At 41.3% G+C, this 21,765-nt stretch overlaps 1 protein-coding gene across 1 annotated transcript; it reads right to left on the reverse strand.

Moving 5' to 3' along the window:
- Window positions 1-356: 356 nt before the first annotated feature.
- LOC124066304 (1-phosphatidylinositol 4,5-bisphosphate phosphodiesterase beta-1-like) lies at window positions 357-19,152 on the reverse strand. The gene is made up of 32 exons (XM_046402570.1): window positions 18,835-19,152; window positions 17,258-17,335; window positions 16,581-16,649; window positions 15,452-15,592; window positions 15,297-15,376; window positions 14,400-14,453; window positions 13,700-13,775; window positions 13,144-13,244; window positions 12,551-12,714; window positions 11,596-11,742; window positions 10,978-11,135; window positions 10,710-10,792; window positions 10,531-10,615; window positions 10,246-10,411; window positions 8,402-8,457; window positions 7,265-7,361; window positions 6,779-6,863; window positions 5,965-6,089; window positions 5,136-5,290; window positions 4,874-5,041; window positions 4,702-4,801; window positions 3,992-4,096; window positions 3,697-3,809; window positions 3,470-3,620; window positions 3,284-3,337; window positions 2,837-3,014; window positions 2,454-2,586; window positions 2,077-2,153; window positions 1,611-1,700; window positions 1,420-1,477; window positions 1,147-1,233; window positions 357-621 (listed from the first exon to the last, which is right to left on the reverse strand). The coding sequence occupies exons 1-32, from the start codon at window positions 18,931-18,933 to the stop codon at window positions 469-471; spliced, it is 3,486 nt and encodes a 1,161-aa protein (XP_046258526.1). The 5' UTR covers window positions 18,934-19,152; the 3' UTR covers window positions 357-468.
- Between the last annotated feature and the right edge of the window lie 2,613 nt (window positions 19,153-21,765).

Raw genomic sequence — 21,765 nt, forward strand, 5'->3', positions numbered from 1 at the left:
CACCAGCAACACACACCACCAGGTGCTGTATCGGGTTAGTTATGGGAGGAACGATAATAATATCATATTTCCCATTATCAGGTAGATAATTTATCTGTCAGATATCCCTAACACAAACTGTCAACTGACACACAGACAGACAGAAAGACAGACAGAGTTGTCATGCAGTACCGACGGTTGAGTTTCAGTTGTCTCTCAGAGTAACAGATGACAGAAATGAAGACTAAATGGGTTTTGATTAAATGCTGAAGTAAAGCAAAGTGCATGCTCCAGTGGAATCAAAAAACAAATCATTAAAGCATCCTTCCATTAAAAAGAAATTAACAGTCTTTATAATCATGACTTCACTTTCACTCCCTCAGTTCCCTCCGTTGTTTGGCCTTTCTTACTTCCTTTCCTTTCCTTTCTTGAATCACTCCTCTGGTTCCTCTTCTTCCTGCTCTGTCACTCGTCCACACAGTTTTCTCTTCAGTCCTCTTCTGACAGAGTCTCGTGTGGCGTCGATGGTCGGGACTTGCTGTGACCTCTGACCTCTGCCTTCCTGTCCTGCAGGAAGTCTTGAATCTCTCCAGGCAAACACTGGAACTTCTCCTGAAAATCAGCCTCGATGGCTCCTTGCAGCTGAAGAGACACAAGAGAATCGCGATTCACATCGGGCACACAATTATTTTTGACTGATTGCCTCCTGCCTTCAGCAAACAGCACGATTAGCCACGGCTGCAAACAAAACTGTCATCATATTAGCACAGACTCAGTGAAATACAATGATGATGAGTCCAGTCAACAACAACACAGAAAAATGTGTTTATTTCCTACTGTTGAGACAGATGGGTTGCACATTTTGAAATGCAACCAGCTGTTGTCATCCATTACTGCCAACAGTTGAGCAGCTCCAACATGGCTGCCAGAGGGTACGTTACATCACTGAAACACCTCGCGCTGACGTCAGTACTGATCCTAAGCTGTGTGGGTGTGGAACCACAGACAGCAGAGGCAGCTTGCAGCTCCTTGTACAACAAATTTCTTAGTGTGTAGAACAAAGTATGCAAACTGGTAGGAGGTTCAATCCACTGAGGCAACACAAGACACAAAGGAACTTCAGAGACACGTGAGACGCTATAAAGACAGTCAGCTTGTGTGTTTCACCTTTGGTTTCAGGTCTTGTATCTCCTGGAGGAGCTCGTTGTACTGTTCCACCAGCTGATCATGGCGCTTCGCCTGAGTCTCCTCGAGCTGCAGACGGGAAAGCAGACAGACAGTCAAAGAAGCGTTTTACGGCTGCAGGAAGACGAGGCCACAGCTAGACAGAGAGGTGGTGTACGGGCAGAAGACAGAAACATAAAACTTTCATCATCATCTCAGCGGTATTTAGTGTTTGAAAAACCCATCAGAAACCCAGATTGTCCATCCTCTGCTCACCCGTTTTATGTTCTGGACGACTTCATTGACGTAGGACTTATTGATCTCAATCTTCTCCCTGGGAACACACAGTCAGATGAGTTTGAGCTAAATATTTTTCTCTTGTGACAAGCCTAGCTGGATGCAGATGAAGGAGCTACAGCAGGGTGAGATGCAGTGGATTAATATTGTTGTGTGTCTGTGGATCGTACTCTTCAGCTAGATGTTTCTCTTTGGTCTTCGCTTGGTTGATCTTCTCTGTTCTCCTTCGATCCATCTGCCTCTTCAACTCTTTCTTCTCCCTACAGAGAAAAAATGTCAAAAGATGCTTACTGGCTGATCCTAAGATGGACCGAAGAACATCAAACATATAATCCAAATGTCTCTGGTTAGAGCTAACATTTTCTGTAACAGTTCTACTTCTAGGCCATTAAAACAACAGCTTTTAAACTTTTGATTCTTAAAGCTTCACTTTTAAGATTTGTTCAGTTTCATGCTATCTGACCTTTTACTTGTATGCACTGTAAGCATGACTAGATGCTCTGCAGAGATTCAAGCTTCCTGAAAGGGTTCAGAGAAAATACTCTGCGAGATATGAAAATAGCTGCTAACAGGCTAATTCTTACTGTTATTCCCCACCTGAATGCTTATCATGTTGCTCCCAGGTCTGTAACTTACTTGTCACAGATGTCTTTAAGTTTCTTCATCTGGGTGTTGTGACTCTCCTCAGCCAGACTGCTCAGTCGCTCCGTCAGCTGCAGGTAGCATAAACTCTGCTTAGATTTTACATTCATGTTCAAAGCTGGGCCAACATAACAGTGGACGTGTGAACACAGAATTAACCAGTGCAGGAGCAGGGCTGTTGGTTTGGAACTTAGCTTAGATTATTTTATTTAGTCAGCATTTTGCCTTTTTTTGAGGGATTTTATTTGAAAAGAAACTCTCGGCCACTCAAAGGTCTCTTTGAATTAGTTCATCTAAATACAGATAAGCACGATTCTCGATGGACTGGTTAAAGTGAGTGTCGACAGCAGGTGGTTTTGTTAGACCCTCACCATTTTAATATGCTCCCTCTGTAGATACTTCTGACTGTAATACTGTTCCTGCCTCAGAGCCAGAAGCTGCTGCTGCTGCTCGTCTCGCAGCTGCTGGAGTCGCTCGTCTTTCTCGCTGTCTGAACACGAACCCCTGACGAGCACACAAGCATAAACGAATACACACACGAGTGTTACAGAAGACTACTGACAAGCTGCACACTTTCACTTCCTACTGAAGAAGAAAATGTAAAGAGCACTTTCATTTGTACTGAGGTTTTAAAGTGGCACAGTAAGATTAAAATTAGGTTCTGTACAATAACACAATATTTTCCACACTGACTCAGTTGAAGGATGGGAAGAGGGAAGGCAGTGATTAAAGAAGTCACATTATGTGTGTGTACCTGCTCTTACTACACTGTCTGGCCATCTTCTTGTACTTGTTGTTGAACTCTCGAAGGAGCTCCGAGGTTTTCTTCTGGTGCCTCCTCACTAACTCCTTCAGCTCTTTGAACTGACGTCTCTGCTCCTTCTGGTAAACCTTTGACTGCTGCAGACTCTCGATGGCACACACTGGGACATCTGGTATCACAGGTTAACATGCAGCATATTTTATTAGACCTCTGTGAGTATTAATAAAACTCCAGCGTCTTTCTTGAGTGTTTTTTCCTTTGAAGTGTTTCTTGATCTCATTTTATTTGCATTACTAACGTCATTTTTAGACAAACAACAACCAAACAGTTCTGTTAAAAAGAAGAATTTTGTATATCCATATCAGTTTTATCTAAATAATCTTAATTGATTGATTGCATACCAGGAATTTAGAAATAATTAGAAAGCAAAATACTGACCAATCAAAATACTTAAAACCAGATCTTCACTCTTTGCTGCAGGTTTGGTTGCATCTAAAATCCAGAAAAGACATCAGCATCAATAACACCAACAGTATCTTTAGTATCAGATTAATTTTTACAAAGATCACCATATTTAAGCACTCTTTGAAGGAGCGTGTGGGTTTGCTTGTAGATGGACGCTACCTGTCGAAGCTGCTTGATGATTGGCCGCGGAGGCCTTTGGCGTCATGGCGATAGGGGTGTGGCCTGCAGGGCCAGAGGCGGGGCTCAATCCATTCTCCAGTGGAGCTGATTTCAGGTCGTTCTTACGCTCGGCACAGCTGTCTGCCTCGTCCTGAACAGCAACAACACCAGTTAGAGACAAAGTGTTCAGCCTTGAAGACAGAAGAACACGAGGGAGCAGGACTGACCTCGGTCTGCATGTCCTCCTCTACGTCCTCCAGGGTCAGAGCCGCCAGCTGTTTAGACCTCTGCTCCAGGAGGTTGACATATCGAATAGGGTTGGACAAGGCCTCTATCACGTCTAGAGAGGAAACATCAAGGAAATGAATTCATTTTCAAGTATGGTGCTTTAAATTTGAGGTACTTACACTTCAGTCTTTTCTCTTCACACCAGTTTTTACTTTATATGAATATTCACATCAAATCTCTTGGAAGTTTAACATGTTGAATATATTCTGTTTGTCTTTGACTTGACATTCGTACCTGCAAAGGTGTCTGGGACGTAATCTTTAACCTCAATGTAGACAAACACAGCTGGTAGAATCAGAGACTGGTTTCTCTCATTCCTCAAGCCGATGTAACGATAACCTAAAGGAAACATTTAACAACACACAGCCTGATGTTACGGTCTTTTGATTTATTTGGGTTGAGCAAAAATGTAGGAAACTGATGAGAAGGTTAGAAGACCGAGAGCAGCTGAGGTCGCACTAAACATCAGCCACAAAAATTACCAGTAATTTAATTTAAAGTAGCATGTCTTTGCTTGCTGTACCAAATGGGTTTTTGAAAACAAGTGGAGTTATAGATAATGTGACAGATACATTAATGTATTTAGAGCCTCCACAGACAGGAAAGAAAATTAAGTATGCGTGTTTTAATCTTTCAAACCAGGGATTAACATGTGGCATTTGCATGTAAAGACAATTCAATTTATCAGAATTCCCGTTCGGGAAACTTCAGACAATTTAATATAATTGTTGTCTGTTGAGTATTGGCTTCATGCTGCATTTATTTAGAGCACTGAAAAAACTCACAGGAACTCAAACTTCACTGACATAAAAACACATGAAGACACCACAGTGACTGGATGCACAAACACTGCAGCAGTGCCAGGTTTGCACCAAATATATCCGAGAACAACAACCAACAGAAGTCAGTGGAAAGCTATGGATAAAACAGGGTGTAATAACTACCTGGTCTTATAGCAGACACTGGAATAATCCGGTGACCGATAAACTTCCCTCCTTCCTCAAAAGCAGCGATTCTCAGAGAGGCCAGAGTGGGAAGAATCACCTGTCAGACAGTGGAAGTCACGCCGTGAACAGACTGTGATAAATGACTCCCTCCCACCTGCTCTTGTCTCACCTTTTTGAAGACAATCGGCTCTTCGTCCCACACTGGGTTGATGGCGTTGTTGTTCTGTGAGGTTTTGGTCTTCAGTGCTTTTCGCCTGGTGTCTGCAGGGAGTCCAAACATCTCCACCTCAACATACACACCCACCCGGCGCTCGGTCAGAAACTGGCCGGAAATCACCTGCGACACACAGCGACACGTAAACAGAACGACAAACATTTGTCAGTATCAATCCAGCATCGAGGGGCAGCTTATTTGAACTTTTTAACTGTACCTTCACAGAGAGAGTGTTGGCCACGATGCCATCCACTGTGTTTTCTGTGAAGGGGTCAAAGTGTTTGTCTGGCCGTCTCATGAACTCAGGCTTCAGTCTGTAGCCACTGCGACCGTTGTACTCAAACATGAAGAGATTCAGCTGCATGGACAAATCTGGAACCAAAAATTTAATGTTAAGTTTAGGAGGACAAAGCTTGAGGTGAGCCCTCCTTCAGTTAGAGAGGGGCAACGCAGGAAAGGTTATGTATGCCTGAGGAGAAGGACTTCTTTATCAAAACATTTTAACCCACTAATAGTTTTATTTGAACTGATGTTCCCTCTTACTTTGTACGCATTGTAAATGTATTTCATTGTTTCATATGTAAGTTCAAATATGTTTTCATCAGGGCTCCACCGCAGAAGAGAGCTCGCTCTCAATGGCCTTCAGCATTTAAATAAAATGTATAAATGAATGAATGAATGGCAGGCACTGCAGATTTCCAAGGCTTGCATCAAACTCTCCTGATTAAATCAAAAGTACAAACAATACAAATGAATTGTGCAAGACTGTGCACAGAAAAAAACAGACCAAAAGAGAAGCACAGCAAGGAACAACCAGTCACTGTAACACTTAAATAAGAGCTCTGAAGCTTTGAATTCATTATGTTCACCCTGAGATTCAGTCGGTTTACTTTCTGAATAATAATAAAAGGTTCACATTCATGCTAAAAATGTGTATACTACAGACTGAAAGCAGGGTTCATATGATGCCTGTGGTGCCTCTGTTGTTGTTACAGTTACAACTTGCTGGCAGACTGCAGATGAGAGGTCGAAGCCTGGACTCTTACCGATAGTTTGGTAGTTGAGAGCCACCAGCTGACAGCCAGCGTTCCAAAAGAGTTGAGGCATGAAGTTGGACGAGTCCACTCTGGTTCCCTTTGGATAAATACGACTCAGCTGGGATTTATTGTATCTGGTTAATGCAAGTTTAAGAACAATTACAGAATCGTGAAATCATTTTCTAATCATCAATAAAACGTTTGCACGTGTATCCCACACAATGCTGCTTGTTCTTCATCTTCCAGGCGCACGTGTACGAAAGCAAAAGACATCAATCATTACATTAAACCGAATAATTAAATAAGACCATGAAAAATACATAGCTGAGATAATAAAAATAAATAATAAAAGATAAAATAATCAGTAAAAACAACAATAGCAAAATTCTGAAACGCCACACAAAAACAACTTGATTATAGCAAAAGAGAAAAAGTTAATAAAATAAAACAGTATAAAGTAATAATCTAAGAAAAAAGAATAACACTAAAATTATCATAACTAATGAAGGTATAAATAACAAGATGCTAACATAAAAGCGAGACCAAAGAGATCCTCAGATGCTCTGGAAGGCTGTCCGACAGGCTACAACCGCTAACACACTTGTTTCTACGAGGATTACATCATTATATCCATATTCAAGTAAAATCATCAGTCCTGGTCCACACTGTGGAGACTTTCACACATAACACTGGGGGTACAGGATTTAACACGAGTATTAAAGGTTGCCCATAGGCACATTTCTGATGATTCACACAAAAAAATAGCATCAAAGGAAAGAAGAAGACCATAAAGTCTAGTTGGTGTAACCGTTGCCAAGGATACTCCACAAACTCCACTGGTGACTTTGTGAGATGCTCCAAAGCTTTGGTCTCCACAAAAGACGACATGTGGTAACAGCGGGCTGCCTCTGTGCGCACACACACACACACATTTTTCAGCAATTATTTCAACATAACACAAACTGTCAGCTGTGAGAACTTTCTGCCTCAAAGTCAGTGTTTTTTGCTTCTGCGGAACCCAAACTCTGCATGCTCGTGTTAAAGCACAATGAAGGTCAAAACGACACACCAGATGACTTGTTGTTTTTTTTTTTTTAAACTCACAATCTTACCATTTCCAGACACAATGAGATCTTCTGCTGTTAATTATCTTCAAGACATGGAATGCTGATCCCTGCACAGATAGCTGAAGCATGAAATGAAATTGAAGGATTTTCCAGCTTTGTGTGAGTGCTGTTCCAGGAAACGTCTTGCAGGGAGAGATATATAAAAGTGTGTATGAGCGTGTCAGAGTGTCTGCTCCTCTTACTCTTGGAGGCTTCGAAGGAGTTGAACTTGGTGGGCTGGACATAATTCACCAGAGTTGACATTTCCTCTGTAGCCACGGCCTCCCGCTCTGCTGAGCCCTGAAGTAAATGACAGCAGGATTCACATAGTGAAATGTGGGGCTTAATGGTCTGATGACTGCAGCAGGTTGTGTTCAACAGACGGACAAACTGGAGTATTTCTTTTCAGTTTCTTGTTGTTCTTTGCAAATGTTTTCATGTTCTGTTTAAACTTTGTTCCACACCTGTCCGGTCTGCTTGATATCTTTTTGATTTCACTCTTCTCTTCTGATGTGAACGGAGACATTTTCATCAGCGGTTTCTTTGTTTCACCAGATTGTGTCTCTTCTTGCTACCTACACAAAATGTTCCCCACATTCAGCTTATCTGTACATGCAGATTAAGGGGAACTGCAGATTTCACACATCAAAATTGTTTTACAGGTCTTGGGGAGCACTACTGCAGACGTTTTTCAATGCCTTCTGCAAAAAATCAGATAAGTTGCCTCAGTGTGGCCTTATTGGTGTGGCAGCAGAAAGGAGTGAGCTCTGCAGCGAGCTCCTCACCTACACGAGCAGCTTCTAGTGTAACACAACCAAATCTCAGACTGAACTGCCTGTGGATCAGGTGCATTGTGGGTAATGTAGACTCAACAAACAAAATATCTGTGGTTCTGCTGCATTTGATTCTGATCATCACGAGCCTGAAAACGATACAGCAGAGCTCTTTTAAATGTCTCTCGCTGAAAACAAAACAAAGCGCGGGAACATGGGGGTTGTTGTCTTCACTGCTAAACAACCACCACTGCTGCTGAAAATTTCTCTGACATGCCTCGGGCAGAAAAGTTCACAGACGGGTTAAACGCTTAAGTTATTTTCAGACATTTTAATGTGGAAATGCTGCATATGACATCATCGGCTGTATGGCTAAAGCTAAGGGTCACCGTGGACACAGTGAGAATAAACAACAACAACAGTCATAGCAAAACTGACAACACACTACAGAGACAACAGCAAACATACAATACATTTAGAAAAACAAAACAACAAAAGCAAACAACACTTGTAAACATCAACAAATGGCGACAGCAGTGAAAGCAACGACCCCTCAGCACCACTAACCTTTTTACCATCATCATCTTCATCATCATCATCTTCCTCACTCTCAGCTTCCATCTCTGTTAAAATTAAAGTTAAACAAGTCTTGATTTTCATCGGCACTTCATATCTTCTCCAAAGTATAAAACTCGACGCTGTCCTGAGCTGACACTGTTTAAAGAAGATGAGCAGGGGCTGAAGAAGTATTCAAAGGTACTAATACCACACTCCAATTCAAAAAGTGTGTAATTTCGCTTAGCAAAATTCACTGAAAATATCAAAGTAAAAATACTCATTGTGCAGTGAAATGTTTCCTGTCAGTGTTTTGCTATTATTTATGATGTCTCAAGGTTAATATAACTGCTGCACTTTTACTGCAGCAGATGTTTAAAGGAACAGTTCATCCAAAAATGCTCGGGTGAGTGTAGCATAGCCATCTAATGAGAACTAGACGTAAGTATAAAGCTGCATGAAGTGTAAAGTACAAATTTAAAGTACAGTATTTGAGTAAACGTGCTGCGTTACATTCCACCACTTAAGAAAATCTGATAACAAGGCAGACTTGTTAACGGAGAGTAAAGCTGGTGAGTCCTGAGTTGAGGTTAGAAAAGAAAAAAAAATTCTATGAGAGATATTTAAGAGCAGGAAAACAGCTGGTCAAATACGATTTAGATTATCGTCCAGATATGACACGGCAGTGTGACAAAAAGCTGCCTGTCCTCTGGGGAAATTTATGAAATTTTTGTCAGTCTGCAAGAAAGATACATTTTAAAATCAGTCCAGAGACCGACCAGCAGGAGACATTTTGAACACAATATCTGAGTCATGTGCGACAAATCCGTGCTGTGATTTCAAGTAGGAAACACCCAAAAGATCAGAAAGCAAACACACGTCCATCATTTTGTAAACAAGCCGCCGCTTCAACTTCTCCGCAGGTTATTATTCAGCCCACTCAAACGTTCACTGACTAATGGATCATGGCCGGTTTATGAGTACGCACTTCAGCACAGCCACTAGTCTGCTCTTTGTGTACCGGCTGGACTCTCAGTCCCAGACCTGTTTTCAGGATTTGCACATCAGACATGTCAATAGGACTCCCTAATTTCCCCCTGCACCGCCGTTTAATTGCTCTTCTGAGCTTCCGACCTCTTCTGGGATATCCTGCTCATTACTGAGACATCCCTGATGAGGTGCAAAGGACTGCAGAAAAAAAAACAATCAGTGTGAGCAGGAGCAGATTTGTCATTGTGGCCAAAATCACAATGGAAATGATGGCTGAATAATAAGACTCTGAATCCAGAAAATTATTTTGTGCCGTAAACATACAATTGAACCTTTGGTGACTCTCATGCTTTAACTTCCAACAAAAACATGTTTTATGAGCTACAGTAATGCTTATGATGTTATCCCAAAGTCTTTTAGACAGATAGACAGATGAACTTTACTGATCCCACAGCAGGGAAATTCACTTGTCAAATTAAAATAAAATAAATTAATTAATAAATCCTTCTCTCCTTCGATTTGTTCGCTAAATGTAAAAATTTTCCCTCATATTCTGATTCTCTCTGTACTCCAGTGATCAGTGGATGTTACCTTTTTAAAAAATGAACCTAATTTGACACTGACTCATATCTACAAGGACATATGCTGCTGTATGTGAAAACAGTTTGAATCTTTCTGATAATTAGCACTGCCAAATTAAAGCCTGAATACTCTTTGGTGTTAATGATTTCCAGCCATATGCAGTTAGCCTGGGAAGCCACACAGTTATTATAGTCTGTTTTGTGTTATGATACAAAGACTGCCGATGAACACATTTTGCATGGATTTTCTAGGCTGAAAAGAGTCCTTGTGTCTTTGTGTCTTACCTCCTGTGTTGTTGCTAGGAGACACTGGCTCGTTGCTCTGATTGGCAGGTTGGTCCGCCAGTCTTTTGGTGTCTGTGTTATTGGAGGGTTTGTGGGATTTCTTGTTCTTGATGAGGATTTTGCCCATCAGCTCCTGAGGGCTGGGCAGCGGGACACCAGACTCCAGCTACAAAAACACACAATGGAGATGAAAATTGCTAGCAGGTAGCCAAGCATACACCACTCATTGTTCAGCACTTATAAAATGTTTAATACAAGGATTTGTCCTGTGTGTGTGTTATTTACAGGGTATTTGTCCAGAGGGTCAATCAACAGCGCTTCTCCGAAAATAGAGTGGCAATATTCAGCCATTTTAGCCTGCTGCTTCAAACTGACAGATAAAAATAGACATGTTACACTGTAATCCATCCATATAGATCAATCGACACATAAATCAATAAATAAATCACGACAGAGATTCTCACGAGTCCACGTGGTTTTCAAAGGACAGTATGACAGGGAAAGGTGAGGTCTTGAAGGCGCACTCTGCAATAGCTTCAATCACTTCCTGAAAAATAAAAAACACGTGACGTGACATCAGCGCCAAAGAACTCATCACACAGCACAGTTCATCCCAGAGGAGAAACAACACACTTCACAGAAAGGCCCATGCTAAACGCTTAGTGTACTTACAGACAACTAAATCAAACATGAATGCACACAAAAAACAGAACAAACTCATTTTTTAGTCACCTTAAAAGAGATTTCTGATGTCATGGTAAAGCCGTGTGTGATGACGGGCTCCTCCTCGGCCGTTCGTCCTTTCCACACATCCAGCTCCACACAGCGGCATCCAGCCAGCAGAACCTGCCTGTACATCTCCACTGAGGAGCTCCCTGCCAGCTGGCCAGCTAAAACACGAGGAGAAGACATCAAATAACATATTACGGCACTTTAAAGGCACCTTCTCTCAGATGGCTTTGAGTTCAGTGTCCCTCTGAAGAGCTTTAACGGCTCACAGAGAGAAGCTTCGCTCCCCTGACACTCACAAGTCTTGTTCAGAGATGCTGGATGTATTCCTGATGGTAATTTACCTCCTGAGTTATTGCTATTAGGTTTGAACCGAGATAACAAATAGCCATACAATAAAGTCAGCCCACTTTTTCTTCTCTGCAACAGTCCCCTCACACCTGCAAAATACTTGAGATTGCTGTTTACTCTGGAAGAACGTTATGTTCCATTTCCACTTAAGGTCAAAAAGCCACTGAATGCATCAGTATCTCAGCACAAAGTAATGCATCCATAAACAGCAGTTTGAGGGTTGAGTGTGTGTGTGTGTATGTGTGTGAGTGCGAGTTTGAGTTTGAGTACCTGTCAGGTATGTATTATGTGACGAGTTGATGAAGTAGTGAGACAGGGGGAAGCTCATGTCTTCAGACTGGTCCAGTTTCTCTGGAGGAATGACTCCATTCTCATCACTGGACAGATAACTGGAGAAAGCCTGGAGAGAGATGAGGCCTACATAAAACACACACACACACACACACACACACACACATTTTAAGGAGATAAGGGAAACACATTCCGACAGAAAAGGACAAACGAAGAATGAGAAAAGTAGAAAAGTAATCTTTGTGATATTTCTATGGTATAAATATTTTATGCGTCCTCAAGTGCCCTTTCAAGCTATTTCTTAAAATCTTGTTGGCTTTCTGATATTTTAGTTCTGAAAATACAGCCTACTGCAGCCTAACATTGCCTCACATATCAACCCATGTGACTGGATTTTAGTTGATAAAAGCAGCAAATTTTAGTACATAAAAGTCAATTTGTACGGCTTAGTTATAAATTTGTCACAATATTTCTCCTCCATATCCTCATGCACATCCCCACATCAATATTTACTGTTTGTTTAACAGTGAAATCATATTTGATATGATAGAAAGAAATATTTTCTGTGTTAACAGCACAAAACGTTTCCTGAACCAGATAAGCTGCAGTCATTTCTAACAGTGTACATTACCTCACATGCAAATGTATAAATATAAATAAAGAAATTCTTCAAAGCATTCTTGATTTGAAGTAGCTGCCAAATCTTCTTTTCATAGGATCCAGCAACTCAAAGGCTTATTTTAGCAGTTTACTGTCTGTGGGTATGTGGGTGGGTTAGAGGAGTGTTTCTGGTATCAACTCATGAGCTCATAGAAAAGTACAGGCTGCTAACAAACACATCTGAACAGCAAATATCCACAATGTGAACCAGACGATAAGAAGGGACATCCGTGTGTGTGTGTGTGTGTGAGTGTGTGTGAGCGCGTGTGTGTACCTTGCTTCAGCTGTTCCTTGTCATGTTGGTACCTCTCCATCAGGGTGTTTGTCTGTGCAGGACGGAGAGGCGGGTAGAGGATTTCGTTGAGCCTCGGGTCTCTCTGCTTGTTGTTGATGAACTCTGTCATCTGATCGATTGACAGCGTCCCATCGTCTCCTCCTCTACAGACCAGAGCAGGGTCGAGGCTGAGGTTATAAGGTACTACAACATGTCTGCAGAAAACTCACATGACACTGGATTGTCCTTTAATAGGAACGTCCACATGCTTCGCCATGTTAGTCATCATGTAAGCTCTGCCGTCTTTAATTAACTACACATAAAGAGATTAGAGCAAGTTAAGGAAAATTAACTTTTCCAAAGCTGATAAACAGATATATTTCATCACCCTAGAGGAAAAGTAATTTCTGTACTTTGAATTCGATGCATATTATAGAGTCAACGCCGTTTAAGTTCAAGAGCCTCTCTCTCGTTAATCTTTCTCTGCGTGCAAGTGGGACACAAGATGAGTCATTATTCATCATTCTTCACATATCAGAGAAATTGGCCTGAAGCAAATAACAACACACTTCAAAAAATTTCTAAATACTTACTGCAGTTTAAAGATATTGCTAAGCTCAAGACGAGGACACAGACTGTCCAAAAAGCTCCTGTAGACTTCAAGGGTGAAGTCCTCCAGTTTGATACTGTCACCCTGTCAAATATAGAGGACATGGACGATCACTTAGCAACGTGGTTTTAATCGTCACAGACTCGTTGTATCCTCTTCCTATATTCTGAACACATTTCTCCTCTTTTTTGTTTTATTTCCCCAACTGTGCGCAGTTAAAATAATCTCTCTGCTCACAGCAGATCCGGTGTGTCCAGCGAATCTAATACGTTTCTGTCTATCACTGGTTGATTCAAGACTTGATGACCCACATATCTGAGCTCATTTCACCCATCAGTGCACCACTAAAAGCCTCAACAGCAAAAGGAAACTGGACAACAAAAAGAAGGACAAAGTTGAAGATGACTGTGTGTGTATTATATAATTGTAGTCATCCACAGAGACGGCAACTGCTTTTATTCCGCTTAAGCTATAAACTCCAGAGTGTATCTGCTGCTTACTGCCACTAATAACAATACAAACATGTTTGTAGTGTTTACCCGGCTGTAGGGCAGCCTGCAGGTCTCCAGGGCGTTCTCCACTCTCTTTCTGTCCGATGAAAACAGTCGAACGATGCTGCAGTAGACAATGACATCACACCATTATCAGCTCATCCTTAACCACAGCTTGTCACCACCCCAAAACCTGCATTTTGACTTCTTAAAATATCTTCTCCAGACCTTTCATTAACTTCTCCAAACGTACTCCTCGAGCTTCCCAAAAAATTCCGTCACTCGAACAAATTTAACCCCACAATATAAATGCACTTACAGTTCAAAATCCTCTCCTTACACCTTTCCTTCCCTAAAACATCCCCTATCTTCATGTTACCTCCAAGATAGATCAACTGACCTTAATTCTGTGCCTGGCTTGCTTCTCAAATAAAGCTTTCCTTCATAGCTTTAAAATCCATCTCGTGCTCTGACAGTGGTTGATTACCAGGTCAGTGCTGAATTAAGCACCTTCATGAATCCTGTCCCTGTTTTTGCTTTCCCAAGTGCACATGGAATTAAGTTTATTTTTGGAAGCAAGGGACAGGAAAGAGCAAAGTTTCAGTTTGTGCCTGTCTCTGCAGATTTCGTCGGGCTATTTTCTCACATGCTCAATCATCTACTGTAACACGAGCCTCAAAGTTCACACTCAGACACAACCATTGATTAAACATTAGGCCGGGGTTAACAACAGTAAGCAGGAACTCACTTCTTGACAGGAATCCTCCCCTCTGCGTTCGGTTGGAGAGTTAACCTGACGTACCTGAAACAAACGGAGAATAAAAGCTCAGAGCGGCTCATCACACACACATAACTCTTTCATAGAGTTTAATATACAAGCAAACTGAGAATATTAGAGAATTATTGTGCTCATCTCATCTACAGTTCAGACACATGGCTGCCTTGTGTTGAAGGTCTTGAGAAAAATAATCTCAGATTATCAAATGTGTTGTTAGTGTTCTTGTTGTTGGTGGAGCTGGAGCAATCTTCATATTTGGTTTTGCTTAATGTTCTCTTTTGATGGCAGTAACACACAGAATAGTTTGATTATTCTGCTCACAGATAAACTGATAGATGACAAAGTGTAAACTCACAGTGAACATACAGCCAAACTGAAGTAACTTGGGTGGGTTTATACAATACAAAAAAGGTGCCATTAAGGTTTCTTTTCTAAAGAACTTTAGAGGACATGACTCATATTTTGCTGTATTTTTCTTACAGTCAACAAATGCCATTAAAAGGTCAAACCAACGATGCATCAATTCAAGTCCATTTGGTGTAAATCTTTAAAACATGGTCACATAACATAAAGTTTTATTTTGAAAAAGACTAAGTAATTTCCTGAAAAAGCTGGGAAGCTAACATTAACTTTAACACAATCTTTCAGCAAGCAAATTTGCTTGGGACTATTTTCAGCAGTGGATTAACACACATTTGGTGCTGTAGTAAGTATTTAAAGTGGCAGGATTGTGTAGCTGGGATTGACGAAAGTGAAATGACAGATGCTTCATTGTAATAAAAGATCACGTCATCCAGTTCAACAGTGTCCTTAAAGAGTGTACATGCATATTATTGTGTGTGTGTGTGTGTGTGTGTGTGTACTCACGCTTTCAACAGACTGTGGTCTCTGTTCAGATTGTGGCTCAGCAGGTTGGAAGACAGAGAAAACAGTTCCTCACACCACACCTGCCGAAATCAGATATCATCATCATCGTCACCACCATCATCATCATCATCATCAGTCCCTGACATCAGCAGTACCTTAGCTTCGTCCTCCTGTGAAGCGATGAAGTTGAGCTGGTTGACGTTTACAAGGTCTGAGGCCGTAACCACGGTAACCATGCGGTTCTCAAGCCGGCCAACCAGATTTCCCACATCGAGTAGCTCTCGCAGCTTGGCTTCCTATTGGACGACACAGAATAAAAGCTGGTGGCTGACAGAGAGCCACACAGGTGGGGGCGAGGTGAGGGGAGGTGGAGAACCTTTGCTTTGCGGCTTATTTACTTCTCATTTATCAAAAACTAAGCATCTGCTTATTGACAGAGTGTGCTGCTCTTGGGGTAAGAGCATCACACGTCTCACAGATAATCAGAGTTTACATCCAATGAGAAATGATGAAATGAAATGATGTGTTTGTAACAGGCCATGTGAGTGTGCTGCATGTTATGTTATGTCATGGCGATGGAGCGGAAACCTGTTAAAAATGAGTGCACTACCCTTTATACTCGGTTACAGCATTTATTTACAGCATTTATTTAGTCAGACACAGATCCAATAAAATATCAAGTGACCAAAAAAAGTGAAATGGAGCAACGAACAGAAGTCAATACAGAGTTAAATGAGTCATAAATTAGTAATATTCTAAGCCTGCTGTTGTAAACTAATTTCAACAACTCTTGCTTTTATTCAACACTGGATTTAAAATTATCACAATAAGGGAGGAGGAGGAGGAATTTTCCAGCCTTTAAGGAGCTTTTCTTCTGCTACAGCAAACATTAAAATACGAACATCAATTTCTGCTGGGTGAAAAAAATAAATGAGGAGGTAGTGGAGGAACAGAGCAAGGAGATTATTAGAGATTTGTGACTCAGACACAGCAGTCATGACTTAGAACCACTGCCAGTGGACAACATCATATTCTTTGTTCTAGAAGTATAGAAAATAGTGGAAAATCTCACAGCAGAAGAACAGTAAAAGGTACACGAGATACAAACAAAATAAAAGAGCACTGGAAAGTGCGTGATTAAAACATCAGCTGTTCTGTAAGAGAGGAGCAACCACTGAGTGAGAGGTCACAGAGATTCAGCAGTAAAGAGGCCTCTAAAGGGAGACACACTCATGAGACGGCTTAGACTTCACACATAAAGGGTAAAAAGGTGAAGTAGAGCACCTTGGGTGTTTTGGTGCTCCGCCCTGTTCTGACATCTTTCACGAGGGTCAGGTCCAACAACTCCGTCTCCTAAAGAAAACACAAAAACACACACAGTCAGCCGAGATATCTGGAAGGTAAATGTTTCATCCTGTTGACTGCTGGGGATTTAAGCCCACCTGGAGAGAAAGAGTGTGTGAGAGTGTGTGTGTGTGATCAACAATCAAATGCAGGCTGTGTGCTGGTTGTTTGCAATGCAGATTCAGTTGTTTCTGCAGCCACTCATCATGATATATCTGTACAGTTCTTTATATTTAGAATACACACACATACTGCACACGTGTTTGGCAGTGAGATTAACGCGATATCTTCTTCTAATTTATAATGTCAACTATGAAAAATAATACAAAATGCTCTGGGAAAGAAAATACCAAGTGTGACACAGGAAACTGCTTGCTGACTAAGTCTGACAATTAAATAATGAGAAGAACAGTGAACTACAGTGCAGACTTTGACTAAATCCATGTTGTCCAGACAAAACGTATGAGCATTAGCATCATGGTGGGCACAACAAGTAGCCCTGCCTCAACCAACTATGAAGCTAAATTGGCTCCTCATCATCTGGGCAGAGGATGACCATACAGGCCGACAGAGACGATTCAAGACAGTGTGTGTGTTTGTGTGAATGTGTGCTCAACCTTGTTTTGGTCAGTCCAGTAAAGGTAAAATCCATGTGGGTCCACATGTAGAGTCACAGGAGTCACAGTGGACAGATCCTAAAGAGAAAGACAGGTGGAACCCGTGAAGACAGTCAGAAAACCATTAAAAAGACAACAACCTCATAATGACACCTAAAAGTTTTGTTTTGTTTTTGTATACAGGAAAGATGAGCATCATGAGCCGTATTTCTGAAGCTGATCTGATTAGAGCAAGTTGTAGTTAAGGTTGTGGCAAAACTGTCATAATTAACAGAAAACAGTGCTGACTGGAGGAAGAAGGGATGAACACATCTTTATTGTTCACCATGTGATCACAAACATGCACTGAGTTGTTTTCAGCCTCTGGAACAAACAACCAATTTGTTCATATTTCTGGGGGGAACAGAAACTGCATATCTCACTCCATGTAAAATGTCGTTTCCAAAGAGAGCAGAAGAGTGTCATTTTCATATGAACCTTTGGATCATTTAGAAATGAAAAAAGATCTAAAAAGCACATGAAAAAGTGCACATTTAGGGATGATAACCAGTTCTCGTTGAAATGGTCTGCTAAAATCTTTTTCTTACATGTCAGTGTTTATACAGTTCTGTATATTTCTCTGCATGTTTTTTGAAAAGGTCACAGATTCTGCTGTCTGGGCTGCCTTCCTCGTAACAGTGAAGGCCACATTCAAAAGAATAAAAACTAGAAGAACAAAAAAAAAAAGCTTGAAGATGGTTAACCAGATCCCTGGTTGTCACTCGTTGGCATAGCAACCAATTCTATTTTTCATAAAGCTCAGCTCTACGTGTTGGAGAAATTCAAATATCAAAACACACACACACACGTTTGGTTCAATTATGGTGAATAGATTCAACAGTGTATTGGATTAGCTCTTCTGTGAGTCTGATTCATGATATTATATGGCTCAATACATTGATTTACACACACGCACACAAGCACGCTCACAGCCAAACAAACATCCATTCTTTCTCACACTCATCAGATCTGTTTAGGTGGTGGTAACTATGCCAGTTACCATGGCAACGGGACAGCACGTTTCTCACAGTCAGGGCCCGCACTTCAGCATACCAACACACACTCTCATATACCCTGCGCATTCATGCATGTGCACACACACACACACACACAACTCCACAAAATGCACATGACTGCACTGAGGAGGGGAGGTCTGCATGTGTGTGTTTTATTAACGTTTAAATGCACACACGCAGAACAGCAGATGCATACTAATAGATTTCTTTCCAACAGGTGGCAATGGGAAAAATTGACCTGCATTTCAAACACACACACACACACACACTCATTTCTATCTTGCTGGCGACTCATCCACAGGTACTTGCTGCCAAAGCTCAACCAACAAATGAAGAGTAAACACGTCCGACAAGATGGCACATTTCCTCCTCTTCCTCCTCCTAACAACCATTACGTTCTGAAACTTGCCCATACATATGTACATATTAACTAAATAAAATAAAATAAAAATAAACACATGAAATCTAAAAGCTAAAAATGATTTGTTGCATAAAGTACTGAAGGAAAATCAGTGTCCTTACCTCATCCCATTTAATGAAGTTGCTTCCGTTCCTCAGCGTGTGAGAGACGGAGGGGGGCTGGAGTTTCAGTGCATGGACCCCTGGCTGAGCGCTCGCCATGGCTTCTCACACACGTGAACACACTATCACACACACAAACTGGAGATGCTCAGACTCAGACACTGGGATGCTGCATCTCTGTCATGTCCCGAGCCCAAACTCCTCAGAAGTCAGACAGTGACGCTCAGCTGCAGCAGCAGCATCCTCTCCTCTTCAGATTCTGCCTCCGCTTTCTCTCTGTTCACTCTTTTTAATTTCAGTCTGTGCTCTCCTCTTTCCCTTTGCTCTGTGTCTCCTTCCTCTCTCCTCTCTTTTCTTATCCCTCCCTCCCTCTGTTTGTCTCCCCCTCTCTCCTCTGTTGGTGCTGCATCTCACAGAGAGGCAGACTGAAACAGATGCCTTCGTGGGAGACAGGATACGTGTGTGTGTGAGTGTGTGTGTGTGTGTGCGTGCGTGCACTGCCTCCACAAATTGACTCATCGGCGACATGCGCACAATGGCAGCTTCCCACAGATGGGGGAGGGATAAGAGAGGGAGAGCAGGAATGACAGGGAAAGATAGAGTGAAAGAAAGAATAGAGTGGGAGAGATGGAGAGAAATGAAAAGAAAAGAAGAGGAAGGACGGAAGAGAGAGAGGATAAAGCACTAGTGGGAGAAAAGGGAAAGAGAGTGGGCGATTTACTGGAGGGTGAATCAAACCAACCGAGGATTTTGGTCTAATGAGGCCACTTTTGAATATACACTACGCTGCCAAAAGTATGTGGACGCCAAACATTTTGTGGATCTCTCTCCTAAACCGTCAGCGTTAATCTGCTGCTATAACAGCCTCCACTCCTCTGGTTCCATCAGATTTTGGATCCTGGCTGCAGAGATTTGCTCTTGGTCAGCATTACTGAGATTTGGCACTGGTAGTGAACGATAAGGCTTGGCTTGCTGTCAGCAGTGGTGTTGAGGTCAGGCCTCTTTGCAAGCCAGTGAAAATCTTCCACAAAAAACTGGGAGATTATTATTATTATTATTGCTTTAGGGTTTGGGTGGGGCTGATATTACTGATACTTGCTTTGGATATAAATACTAGTGTAAAAAGGATCTGCGGCAAGAAAATAGATCCGCCCCACATTATATCATGTTCTGGTCATATTCTTCATAGTGCAGGCTCTCTCTGCTGCTCTGCTGCTGTTGTGCGCATGCATGCAGTCATCACCTTGTTAGCTCAGAGAATTCACACAGTAAACATCACTATTAAAAACTGCCCTGTGTTTTATCTAAGTCATTTACAGAGAATAGTAAAATGTAGTAAGAAAGCAGCATATAGATGCTGCTTTCATCTCTTAAAAATTAATGACGAATGACTCTCCGCTACATAATACAGTGTTAGACACACACAAAACATCAAAATTGGTCTTGGTTATGTCTCGGTTTTAAATTGGAATCGTGAGACTCAAAGCCCAGTAATATGTGCGATGGTGTCCACATCCTGTTGGCTGTATAATGTACTTCAGAACACACTGGTTGGAGTTAGATTGTTTTTGTGTTTACAAACAGAACTAATTATAACAGGGAACAGAAGAGTGGGCGAGACAGTGGAGATTCAATAATTGAATATTGGAACAATATTGTAAAAGGAAAAAAAAATACAGTCAATGACAAACAGGCAGACAGCAGCAACAATGTGCCTCTGCCTCCAGTTATTGGCAGTTTCGCTGCATGAAGAGTCCAGTAAATAAGGGAACATGGTTTGAGAGTGTGAGTATGTGTGGTATGATTCAGAGGATCAAGAGGCAAATCAGGACATCTAAGGACACAAGCCGGTGAATGTCTGTAATATCTGCGCTGTGTGTTGTGTTTAATAATAAGCAGCGGATTACAATCCAGTCACGTTCTCCATAAAGCCATCTCGGTAAAACATGGTGTTAAGTGTTTGCAGCACAGCAGACAAAAGAGATGGCATAAATACAACAAAATGCTCACAAAAATGCATTCGCAAGGATATCACAAGCACATTTGTGGCAAAAAATGTTGTTGCTGATGCATTTAAGTGTCTTTGTGGCAATGGGACTAAAGATTATTCACAGAACTGTATTTTATTTTGACCTTTTTTTGTTGACTGTGTGGTCTGAGGACGATCCAGATCAACAACGACACTATTTCTTATTATGGCTACCATAAAAGTTTATTTTCATTTTTGATTAACCTGCTGATTATTTTCATAAAAAATTCACTAATTAAGCATATAAATGCTTATATAATTTATGAGACATGAGACAAAATAATGAGAAATTCTCATTCTTCAGCTTCCCAGAGTCAAAGTGTCTTCAGTCCAAAATAAAAGACTCTTCTTTTACTGTCAGAAATGAAAAAGAAAAGCAGCAAATTTTGGCATTTAAGAAGCTTCAACCAGCCATAAAAACCATTAATCAATCTTTTAAATATTTGATGATGAATGATGAATAATTACTTAAAAGTTTCTTAGATTGCCAACAAATTCGCTCATTATTTGTTCTAATCTTTTCAGTACTGTCTCATTCTGTAGTTACATTTTTGCCTTGGAAAAACACAGTTTTGTTCTTCCTCCAATCACAGCAGTGCTAACCAAACCACACAGCGGTTGTCTTAACACATGCCAACGCAGTAGCATGCAGGAAAATATTGATTTCACATGTACATGGGAAAGAAACAAGAACATACTGCAATCTGCCGATGTCCCACCACGACCCCGTAACCTTCGCACTGCCTTACACACAAATATAATACATCACATATTTGACAAAGACTCTTTAAAGGCCCGTGTTATCAGCCTGCAGCCTCCTACACATTCACACTTTAATGTATAAGAGGACTCGTGCAGAGACTCATGTTGTCATACACTGTGAGTTTGTATCTGATGTTAGT

The sequence above is a fragment of the Scatophagus argus genome, chromosome 10 (genome assembly GCF_020382885.2).
Source record: "Scatophagus argus isolate fScaArg1 chromosome 10, fScaArg1.pri, whole genome shotgun sequence".
Classification (NCBI taxonomy): domain Eukaryota; kingdom Metazoa; phylum Chordata; class Actinopteri; family Scatophagidae; genus Scatophagus; species Scatophagus argus.

What these genes read in the sequence shown, in the direction of transcription:
- LOC124066304 (XM_046402570.1), bottom strand. Translation starts at nt 18,933, where the DNA reads ATGGCGAGCGCTCAGCCAGGGGTCCATGCACTGAAACTCCAGCCCCCC. An exon ending in GCAGGCTGCCCTACAGCCGG is followed by an intron (nt 13,245 to 13,699) that starts GTAAACACTACA and finishes TATATTTGACAG; the next exon opens with GGTGACAGTATCAAACTGGA. An exon ending in AAGATGATGATGGTAAAAAG is followed by an intron (nt 7,362 to 8,401) that starts GTTAGTGGTGCT and finishes CATTTACTTCAG; the next exon opens with GGCTCAGCAGAGCGGGAGGC.